The 12,382-nt window shown below is 41.9% G+C and overlaps 1 protein-coding gene across 1 annotated transcript in view; it reads right to left on the reverse strand.

The window, feature by feature from the left end:
- Positions 1-12,382, reverse strand: part of LRRC7 (leucine rich repeat containing 7) — a 169,441-nt gene that overhangs the window by 127,359 nt on the left and 29,700 nt on the right. The window contains exon 5 of the mRNA XM_066623794.1: positions 4,177-4,233. Within this exon, the coding sequence (XP_066479891.1) occupies positions 4,177-4,233 (57 nt within the window). The remainder of the gene's footprint in view (positions 1-4,176; positions 4,234-12,382) is intronic.

Consider the following 12,382-nt stretch of genomic DNA (forward strand, 5'->3'; position numbering starts at 1 on the left):
GCTACCTTAAGCAAACAGTTATAAAAACATTTTTCCCCAGCACATGCAATAAGGCATAATGACAATCTATAAGAATCTAATAGTTTCCGTTGACATTAATCAATATTGAGCTGCACCCTAAGCAGCAGAATCCTCAGATTCACATTACCAGCAGAGAAATTTGGAAACCGCATTTCAACGAATTAGTAATGTTCTTTTATTAAACTATTCGTGTTGCTTAGTGATGACAAAGATCTCCCTGAACATACTGCTTTTATTTCTTTTTAGTTACTTATACTCTATAAATGGTATAGATTTAATAGATATATTGTATTAACACAGAAATGCCTGCCGTTATTGGATGTGAACACTACATATAAATATAATCAGGTCTCAAATTCATGGAGTGGGATCCCCCCCCCTAAAAAAAATTCTCTCTATATAATTACCATTGGATATTGCTAATTATTTAAGTGTCTTCGGGGGTGCCTTGCAGCATGGGTGCAAATTTTTTTCCATAACAAGGGAATAAGAATCGTAACAGCAGTAAAAGCAACAGTAATAGTGAGTCATCATAACTCCCTACCCATAAACACATACCCACTCAGTCCTCTGCACTTAGACACCCCACTTTCACACATGCTACACTTTTCACTCTTCTCCTCTACCTTCATCAAATGACAAATGCTTTTTTTTGGAGAAGAGAAGCCTAGACTAACTCCTCAGAGGGCTTAAGTTCCATATTTCTTTAAGAATTAGAGTTATTTAATAACTTTTTAAGATTTAGGTTATTTAAGAATTAGTGACCTTGCCACTTGCAGACATATGGAACAATGATTCAGCCTTACTTGTCAAATCTGCTCTGGGCGGCTTTCTTAAAAGCAAAATTGTATGTCATTGCTTCACATGCACTTTTTTTTTTAAAGCTAACATCCTAGCTACCTTTAAAATAACTACTCTTTCGATAAGTGTGTAATTTGTATTCAAAGAACAAGTTCGGTATTTTAAGAACATAAGAAGAGCCCTGCTAGATCAGGCCGAGGGCCCATCTAGTCCAGCTTCCTGTATTTCACAGCAGCCCACCAGATGTTTCAGGGAGCACACAAGATGACAAGATACTTGCATATTTGAATAATTTTAAAGATAATTTGTAACTACACTTTAAGGACACTGTCACCGAGTCTAATACTGCATATGAATAAAGCGCACTTCTGAGGGAGGGGCAGGATTGCCCCTAGGCCATATAGTGCCTTTTTATGTAATAGGAAAAGGTGCTTTTGTGCACAGTAGAAAAAGGTGCTCCTTCCTCCCTGCTGAAAGTGACATTCCACAGGCATTCCTCATTCTTCCGACATGAATGGTGCCCCCTTAGATGTTGTGCGCTTGTGCAGTGTACAACCTGCACAGCTGTATAGGGCAGCCCTGGAAAGTGGTAGTACATCAGGTCTTCCACAGATCCGATAAAGAAGAGCCACATTAGTCATAAGAACACCAGAGAGAAGTGGCGCTGCCCCATTGATATGTTAATTCCTTAGTATTATAATGCGATTATCAACTATAAACTTCCTTGGGGATCAAAGGACAGGGGTGCATGTCTTTATCCATTTATATACTAAATCAATATGCTGAATGGGCAATATTTGTTTGTATGATGACACATGTTTGTCAATATCAATCAATCAATATCAAATCAATATATTGAGTGGGAAAAATTTGTTTATATGATGACCCATTTTATATGACTCTCCCAACTAGCACTTCTCCTGACAGCTCCCTCTGCTAATGGAAGCTTTCTCCATCAAAGAAAGGAGTGCTCAGTTTGCACAAGGCATTCATGCACAAGAGGAAAGAGTCCTTGCACGAGTGGAATGCTCCTTCCATTGATGGAGAAAGCTCTCAATGACAGAAAGTCTAATCAGGATGCTATCCTATGTCTACTACTTTTTGAGTTGCAAGAAAATAGACCAGACAGAAGAAACTACAACATATACTAGATGGTAGCTTCTGTCTAAGAGACCCAGTGGCTAAGCCTCTTTCCTTGCATGGAAAACTTTACAGGAGGTCAGGAGTAAACCACAAATGGCCTTGTATCATCCCAGGTATATTCACCTCCTCAAACTTAAATAATGACAATTTTTATAGTTTTTACTGATGCCATATAGCAAAGTCTTCTGTTGTAACAGAATGTCAAGAGAATAGTTTTAAACCAGAAACACTTTTATCCAGAAGGAAATTGATGCTACTAAGAGCCCAATCCTATGCACCTTCCCCACCACTAGAACTAGTGTTCTGATGACAGGGATTGCTTTACGGATGTTGCAAACAGCCTGCCAGCAGCGCACAGGCGCCCACTACCAGCCTGCTTGTTGCGGGGCCAAAGTGGTCCTGCACGGAATGTTGGACAGGAGAAGGCCCACCAAGAAAGGAAGGCAGGATGGAGTGGGAGAAGACAGAACAGAGGTAGGGAGGAATGGGATAGTGAGAGAGGTGGGGCATCAGTATCAGTATGGTATCAATAGCAACAAGGGTGGGGGGGAGGATTAGGTCCAGGAAAGAGGTGGGTTCAGTGGCGGCAGCAGCCACAGAATACAAATACCCTTCCTAGATCTGATCCCACTGGGACACATCTGAGTAGACTCCTCCATGCCACAGAGCCTTACCCCTGGATAAGGAATAAATGTTCCTTTACTTAGAGGAGACCTCCCAGACTAGCCCCCCTACAGGATGTATCATGAGCTGTTTGACACGTCTGTATCAGTGGGGGGGGGGAAGCATAGGATTGGGCTGCAAAATGACTGATGCACAGAATGGGGGGGAACCACAAGTAATAAACTTACAGAAAGATATTGCTTCAGTGTTTCTGTGTCTTTACACAAGGTCTCCAAGGTCTCAGATCAGAGAGTTGCAATGAGCCAGAGTAGACAATATTGGAATATATGGACCAATCATCTGACTCCATATAAAGCATATAATCATATGCTTAGTGACTGTGCCATCAGGAGAGCAGGGAGATAGTTAAACACCCTAATCGCTGACATTTTTTTAATGGCACAGGATTACCATTCCATGGGGGGACAGTGTGAATTCAGAAAGTAAATTACTGAATAGAGAAGTGAGGTTCAGATAACAGGCTTACACTGTATATGGAGCTAACTCTGGGCCAGTTCCAGCATATTTCCTGTTTGTACTAAGCATTTTTGAACTCATCTTCTGCACAACCACCATGGAAAAGTTACACTGAAATGCTTACTCCATAGGACTCAACATAGGGTCCCCATGTGCTTGTGCACAAAGTGCCAAGTCTGAATCAGCTGAGCTCAAAACAGTTCAGAGAGCTGAAAACACTCATTCAAAAACTCACTTCCTATGACTCACAAAATATTAAAACTCTCCTTGTGTTACCTCTCATAGTTATTCTCAACTTTGGTAATTACTTTATAATCATCAACCTGACCCTATCAACTACTAAATAAACTGATATTTTCAAGTTTCAATGTTCACCTCAAACGTACTCTATCTAAATATGCTATATCCAAGGAAGTAGAGGGGATACATTTAATTCAAATACTAATCAGGCCACAGAAGTCTTGAGAACAAATGGAATGAGCATAACAGGGGCAAAAGAAGACGATTAACGGGTTTCTTAACATTACCGGCATTTGAAGCTGGTTTGCAAACTCTAATTAAGAGGGAATGTGGTGAGCCTTAACCCCTAGTGCTGCAAGTGCACAAGTAATGGTAAATCATGGTTAAATCCTGAAAAGGAAAGTTTGTGACAGCATAAGGAAAGCTTGTGGCCTGCTTGTGGAGACATGGACAACTTCATATCTGTATTGGTGTGGAATCACCAAACATCAACTTCCAACTTAGCTTAGATATCATAATAGCAAAAACTTGTTTTTCAAAGGCTGGGCCTTTCCACATCACATCCAATTTTGATTCAAGATATGTTACGAATATATTAGAATGTGTGCATTAAGTCATAATTTAATGTTTATCCACATCTTGATCAGTGCTCAACTGCATACAATTTACAGGTATTACTGATATTGGTTTAAAATATATACGTCAAACATAAAATGTTTCAAATTTATAAAATGGAAATTGCAATGGGAATCACTCAACAAACAACACAATTCTAATGGGAAAAATGACATTCCTGAACCATTGCAGGTAACTAAAATAAATACTACTTACTTTGGTAGAGTTTTCAAGTGATTCTCTCGTAATTCCAATATTCGTAATTTAACAAGTCTAGAAGTGGTAAAGATTAAGAAATTATTATATATTCATATCATAAGTTCATTAAACAAATACAAAAATTGTTAGGAAGCACTTTGTTGAAGCACAAATGATCCTAGCCATATATTTGTATGAAAATTTCTCATGCATCAGGCCAGCCTCTAATGAGAATCACATGTGTAAGCAGCTGAAAATAACAGCTTTAAATTAATTTTTGTTGATTATTTAAATAAGACCAATATGCTGAATCTTAATATTCTGCAAATATTTTCAGATCTAAAATACTAGCTACCTTCAAGGCAGCATACATCAGCTGTGATTGTTGGAAGTATTCTTCTGGAAAACCACATAAACCACATGAGAGCAATTAAACAGGGGAAAATACACAATGCTGACATAAATGTATGTTGCCATCAGTAACTGTTTAAGGTTTACCAATTTCATAGCAAATAGGACAAAAAGAAAACCCTGCACATGGTTCATCATATATTCACTCTGATTTATTGCAGGTAATCTTGCAATGCATCATGACTTTAAAGCACTGTAGATAAATTAACCAATTAATTAATTACATTTCTGTGAGCTAGTACGTTTTACAAACAAGAAAACTAAGTCAAGAAGATGACTCCTCTGGGAGAAAATGAAAAGATTCTATTCTTCCAATGATAACAGTGAATTATGATAAGGCTAGTTGTCTTGCCATGAAGAGTACCTCTAGAGAAGTGGTTCTCAAACCGGTGGGTCGTGACCCACCAGTTCGTATAAAGTTTCCCTGTCCCTTTAAGGGGAGCAGAAAGGGGAGAGGCAGGGAAGTGATCCCCAGGATTGCGTCCCTGGGGGTGGTGAGGAGAGGCTTTCCACTTACTTTATGTAGGTAGGGCTGCTGGAAGCTGCAGGAGGTGCAGGGAGCCCTGTGCAGCCCTCTGCAGCACTCCCCGAGGCTTTGAATCATCAGTAAAAGCGGGCGCAAAACACCTCCTGCAAAACAGAAGTGCTTTGCACCCACTTCTACTGATTATCCAAAGCCTCAGGGAGTGCTGCAGAGGGCTGCAGAGGGATCCCTGCACCTCCAGTAGCCCTACTTACATAAACTAAGTGGAAAGCACCCCCCCTTAGTGACACAATCTTGGGGATCGCAACGCTGCCCTAGCCCCTTCCCCACAAAGACTTACTGGAGGAGTAAAGCTCACTCAAAGTTTGAGAAACACTGCTCTAGAGCACAAGTGATGTAATGTCACATGTAACATGTGCATGCTTCATATTGACAGCACACAATTTATCTTCAAAAATTTCTTATGACTGGTTGAACAAGAACAGCCTCAGGCTTGAACATAAGCCATAATGAGCAGAATTAGTTGTGAGTTTTTAAACTGTGACCTAGAGGTCTATCCATGCTATGATTGGACTTAGATGTCACACAAAAGGCTCAATCCTAACTAACTCTCCTAAAACAGATGCAGCCAAGTTAACAGGACGCACTGCATCCTGCATAGTCAGGAGGACAGTCATAGAGGCCTCCTCAAGTAAGTAAGCTTGCCACCCTAAGGGGTCTCCTTGGATCCATGCCAGCTGTTTCACTGGTGTAAGTCCAAGGAGAATAAGGGAGAGGGAATGGGGACATAGTCCTGGTGCAAGTCACTGCGCCAGGAGCCATCCCTCCCTTCCCTGTTCTGCCTCCCACCCTCCCCTCTCCATGACCAGGAACTCCCCCATTCCTCTCCCTCCCCACCCCATTCCTGCCATCACCCACTGACCACGCCAGCTTACCTATAGTTCTGCATAGCAGCTGCAGGCTGCCACACCACTGATGTTTGGGGCAGTGGCTCCAAAATAGTTGCTAGCGATGCGTAAAGCACCATATGGCCATTTATGACACCAGAACTGTGTTCTGCTGTCATAAATAATGATTAGGCTGTGTGCTATTATCAAAGCATGGTTTGGCAACACTATCATGTGGCTTGGGCTAATGTTGGGGAAATTTGCAGCTTCCATCCTTGGTTTAAAACAGGGGTGGCCAAACCCCGGCCCTGGGGCCACTTGTGGCCCTCAAGGGCTCCCAATGCGGCCCTCAGGGAGCCCCTAGTCTCCAATGAGCCTCTGGCCCTCCGGAGGCTTGATGGGGCCCAAACTGGCCTGACGCAACTGCTCTCAGCATGAGGACGACTGACCTCTTGCGTGTGCTGTGGGATGAGGACTCCCTCCACTGCTTCGTTTCACGTCTGTGATGCAGTAGCGGCAGCAAAGGAAAGGCCAGCCTTGCTTTGTGCAAGGCCTTTTATAGACCTTGAGCTATTGCAAGACCTTCATTCATTCATATGCTCATCTTTGATATATTCATTTATGTAAATTTATTCACATTTGAAATGTGAATTAATTATTTTCTTCCCCGGCCCCCAACACAGTGTCAGAGAGATTATGTGGCCCTCCTGCCAAAAACTTTGGACACCCCTGGTTTAAAACATAAAATTTTGCACATTATAATTTTTTTTTCAGGTATAAGACCCAAGAGCTATAAGGTTCAATATATTAGTAGCCTAAATTTATGTGTTTAAAAGCCAAGTAGGCAGCTTCTTACTCAGAAACACATTGTCAATTGAGCCTATTGGTAGATAAGAATGGAAAATACAAATGATATGCACAATCATCTGTCATAGTTGTCATGAATCAGTACAGGTTCATAATCTTAAAATAAACAGGAAAATGGAAATGTGAACAAATTGCATTTTGGCATCCCTACTTTTGCTGTAATATGCAAAGTGAAACATGAACAGTGATGTTAACAAGCCAAATGGCAATATTTGGAGCTCACAGGTTACTCCATGAGTGAAATGTGCAGGTTCTCACTTAGCATATTAGAGTGAAAGCAGGAAAAACAACTGCATGACTCACTTAAGCGACACAATTATCTAAGTTATACTTGCTTCAAATGGAACTTGGGACATTTTTGCCGAAAAAGTTATGTTTACCAAACAGCAATCACCAAACTGTGGGACAAATTCTCAAAATGTCAGCCATGAGGATAAATGTAAGGAATGAATGAGGAATGGTGTGATGCTAGAGAGTAATGAGATGGTGGGTGGGTGGGTAGATTCAGCATTGGGTTTGTCATCTTTTTAACTGCTACCTTCTGAAGGCTATATAATGGAGGTCGGATAGAGGAGGGGAATTGTGATAAACCGCAGAAACAGAGATTCATTTCTCATGTCAAGCACAAGTTCTAAATGCTATCCATTGTGTGGGCAGGAATATATTCAACACTTCAGTGAGAACTATTCCCCTCTCACTATCTTGACAAATAGCTACAGACCTGCCAAGCGTACGTATTTCAGTAGAAAGCATACAGTGCAATCCTGTGCAGATCTACTCAGAAGTACACCACACTGAGTTCAGTGAGACTTGTGACCCACACCTATCTGAATTTCCAGCACTGGTGCAGTCGCAGTGCAGCCCTGAGGTAAGGTAACAGATGTTTCCTTACCTTGAGAAGGCCAGCATGACTGCCCCCCTGCAGGATGCAGCACACGCCTCCATGGCTGCATCAATGCTGGAAAGTTGGATAGGTTTGGGCTCTTACTCTCAGGTAAATGTGTATAGGATTGCACCTCACACAACTGAATGTCAGCAATGCTGATACTCAAGTTGTGAACATAATCATCTTCAAAGTTTATACTATTCAAAACCAAAAACTTTCACTGCCATAATTTGTATACATTCCTTAAAAACATAGGACAGTGTGTATCCTGAACAAGATTGCTTTCTTAACACATGATAGAAATGGTGAATTGTTGAACTGTCCTGAAAAATAGAAGTTAGGGCACTTGGGAAACACTGGCAAAAATAATAATGATAATGGGTTGGTCAATTTGGTGTTACATAGCTGGAACTTGGGCTTTCATGATAGTCTTTCTTATACCATTTACTTCCTTTCTTGTGGCAAACCATGGTTTGTTGTTACATATGAACTGGCCAACTGTGGTTTGCAATTACCCTGCAAACATGGATTGCGAACCAGGGTTTGATTAATCATGAAGTAACTAATTAAGGGCACAATCATAAACTTAACTTATGCCAGTGCAGGTCATCTTTGCCCCCTCCTGAGAGTCACAAACGTGCCATACAGTAAAGAAGTGTGCTAGCCTGCTCCTGCCAGATCCCTGTGCCAGCTCGAAAGGGTAGGTTCACACCAACTTGGACAGGCTGGCACAGGGGGTAAAACAGGGTTGTGGGAGGGCATAGTAAAGGTGGGAAAGGGTGTTTTTGGGTGGAGGAGGGCTGTCTGGGAGGGCAGATTGGGTCCAGGAGGGGGTGGGCTCAGCCGCAGAAGCCTGGACCAAATCCTAACCCCCATCACCTGGCCCGGCAGCCTGACAAGGTCAGATCCAAATAGTCTCATAGGGATGGCTGGGACTTGAAAAGGGGTAAGGGGAAAAATATCCCCTTACCCTGAGTTGCCCTTTAGCCACTTCCTAACCTGCACGGGATACAGCAGAGGCCAGTTGGCCAGCCTGTTCCAATGCAGGTTAGCTGTAAGCAGAATATGCAATGATTGGATGGAGGAAACATAGCCCAATGGAACAGCACCTGCTTTACCCGCAGAAGGTCCCAGGTTCAAACCCCAGCATCTCCAAGGTAAGGCAGAAAAAAATCCTAGAGAACTACTGCCAGTTATCATTGACATTACTGTACTAGATGAATCAATGGTCTGATTCAGTAAAAGACAATTTCCTTTGAAAAGGGAGTATTCAAGCACAGGGCTCATTCCTGTACTGCCAAGCCATGGTTTGGCATTATGGGTGAAACTATCTGTTGTTTACAATGCTTCTATACTTCTAGCCCCTTTACAGTATTTTTTATGGTTCTCAGCAATTATTTCCTTCTCTACGACTTCGACATTCGTTTTAATGTCACAAACATCAATTTCAGATAGCAAAAACAATGGTACTTATTGCTGATTTTATGAGCAGTAAGTACAGTAAACAGTGGACTTATGGTATGTGGGTAGTGGGTGTGGGTTAATTTCATCAGATAAAAGGAAAACGCAGAATAAAGTGAAAGAAACAGTTGTTTATTTAATCAGCCTTTTGCTCTCCTTTTGAAACAATTAGGTTTTAATCCAAAACTGTGCTTGGATATATTTGTGGAATCTTTGGCTTCTTCCTTTTTGACAGATCCTCATGCCATATCATAAATTGCTTTTCAAACTTAAAAGTTAGAACAGCAGTCTGTAATCTGAAATAGGGATTTGTCACTCAAAGGGAGAGAATCAAAATTCCACTGGGTGTGCTCAAATCCTTGGGCATGCCAACAAGTATATCTTTGGAGTTAAGCCTTATGCAAACCATAAACGATTCCAGGAGCACTTACCTTTCACAACAAGGCCACTTTCAAGAATTGTTATTGCTATTTATCATTTTTAAAATACCATAAAGCTCAAAATGTGATATGTTCACTACTTTCTTTATCATCAGAACCCTGAGAGTCACAGTAATTTTGACTTTACAGATGAGAACAACAAAGCTAGGAGAAAATGGCTTGCAACTTTTCAAGCCATTGAAAAGAGGGGGGACCCGGGAAACTATAGGCCGGTCAGCCTAACATCCATACAGGGTAAGATGGTGGAATGCCTCATCAAAGATAGGATCTCAAAACACATTGACGAACAGGCCTTGCTGAGGGAGAGTCAGCATGGCTTCTGTAAGGGTAAGTCTTGCCTCACAAACCTTATAGAATTCTTTGAAAAGGTCAACAGGCATGTGGATGCGGGAGAACCCGTGGACATTATATATCTGGACTTTCAGAAGGCGTTTGACATGGTCCCTCACCAAAGGCTACTGAAAAAAACTCCACAATCAGGGAATTAGAGGACAGGTCCTCTCATGGATTGAGAACTGGTTGGAGGCCAGGAAGCAGAGAGTGGGTGTCAATGGGCAATTTTCACAATGCAGAGAGGTGAAAAGCGGTGTGCCCAAAGGATCTGTCCTGGGACTGGTGCTTTTCAACCTCTTCATAAATGACCTGGAGACAGGGTTGAGCAGTGAAGTGGCTAAGTTTGCAGACGACACCAAACTTTTCCGAGTGGTAAAGTCCAGAAGTGATTGTGAGGAGCTCCAGAAGGATCTCTCCAGACTGGCAGAATGGGAAGCAAAATGGCAGATGCGCTTCAATGTCAGTAAGTGTAAAGTCATGCACATTGGGGCAAAAAATCAAAACTTTAGATATAGGCTGATGGGTTCTGAGCTGTCTGTGACAGATCAGGAGAGAGATCTTGGGGTGGTGGTGGACAGGTCGATGAAAGTGTCGACCCAATGTGCGGCGGCAGTGAAGAAGGCCAATTCTATGCTTGGGATCATTAGGAAGGGTATTGAGAACAAAAAGGCTAGTATTATAATGCCATTGTACAAATCTATGGTCAGGCCACCCCTGGAGGATTGTGTCCAGTTCTGGTCGCCGCATCTCAAAAAAGACATAGTGGAAATGGAAAAGGTGCAAAAGAGTGCGACTAAGATGATTACGGGGCTGGGGCACCTTCCTTATGAGGAAAGGCTACGGCGTTTGGGCCTCTTCAGCCTAGAAAAGAGACACTTGAGGGGGGACATGACTGAGACATACAAAATGATCCAGGGAATGGACAGAGTGGATAGGGAGATGCTCTTTACACTCTCACATAATACCAGAACCAGGGGACATCCACTAAAACTGAGTGTTGGGCGGGTTAGGACAGACAAAAGAAAATATTTCTTTACTCAGCGTGTGGTCGGTCTGTGGAACTCCTTGCCATAGGATGTGGTGCTGGCGTCTAGCCTAGACGCCTTTAAAAGGGGACTGGACAAGTTTCTGGAGGAAAAATCCATTATGGGGTACAAGCCATGATGTGTATGCGCAACCTCCTGATTTTAGAAATGGGTTATGTCAGAATGCCAGATGCAAGGGAGGGCACCAGGATGAGGTCTCTTGTTATCTGGTGTGCTCCCTGGGGCATTTGGTGGGCTGCTGTGAGATACAGGAAGCTGGACTAGATGGGCCTATGGCCTGATCCTGTGGGGCTCTTCTTATGTTCTTAACTTCACTAAGATGTCAAATATTCTGCAGGAACATGAACCTAGATTTCTCAGGTTCAAACCAAACTTCTAATTTGATCATATTGACCCAGCACTCTTTCTCTTTTTCTGAATCTTGTAGCTACTCAATTTTTTGGCATACTGAATTGTGTATTCTATTCTTTTCCTACTCATAATTGCCTACTCCAGTGTTTTCTCAAACTGTGGGTTGGGACCCACTAGGTGGGTTGCAAGCCCATTTCAGGTGGGTTCCCATTCATTTCAATATTTTATTTTTAGTATATTAGACTCGATGCCTCCCTGGTTTGTGACTGCATTTGGGGAAATGTTACAGACCTGTACTTTTAACAGGCTACTCTGTATATGCTTTTAACAATGATAGTCAATGGGACTTACCTCTGGGTAAGTGTAGGTAGGATTGCACCCTAGGATTGTTAAAAATTTTCCTACTTGATGACGTCACTTCCAGTCATGACATCACTTTTGGTGGGTCCTGACAGATTCTCATTCTAAAAAGTGGGTCCCAGTGCTAAAAGTGTAAGAACCACTGGCCTACTCATTCTCAACAATAATTGTTCTGTGCATGTCATATTGTTTGCACATGAGCCTGGTCCTTTAAACTCAAAATCATGCTCACCCACTTCTACTTTAACTGCCCAGTTGCAAATCTGTGGTCCGCTTGCCTTCTACCACAAGCACTTTAACTCTAATCCCAATATTCTGTCAGGTTCTTTGAGACAATTCTTCCCCATGTTCACCCAATTCATCAATGCAGTTTCATAAACTTAAATACCCTTCACCACTTTACAAACACCTGTTGTCAATTCCACATTAGAGAATGCCATAAAGGTTTACTCTCCAAAAGTTGCTATCCCTCATATCACTTACAAGTCATTACAATTACCTAGGCACTTTATACAAGTTCTTCTTCCCCTTTTCCAAATATTACATTAAAATAAACTTCAGTGATAATGCAGTTCAGAAAATACTGTTGTTCTCACCAGCAGATATTATGTCCCCTCACAAATCCAGCACACAAAAAACAACAGCAACCATTTGTTGATAAATTTGTTCCCACATTTATGAGTTTTATGTGTTTTATC

The sequence above is a fragment of the Tiliqua scincoides genome, chromosome 4, assembly GCF_035046505.1.
Source record: "Tiliqua scincoides isolate rTilSci1 chromosome 4, rTilSci1.hap2, whole genome shotgun sequence".
NCBI classification, from domain to species: Eukaryota; Metazoa; Chordata; class Lepidosauria; order Squamata; family Scincidae; genus Tiliqua; species Tiliqua scincoides.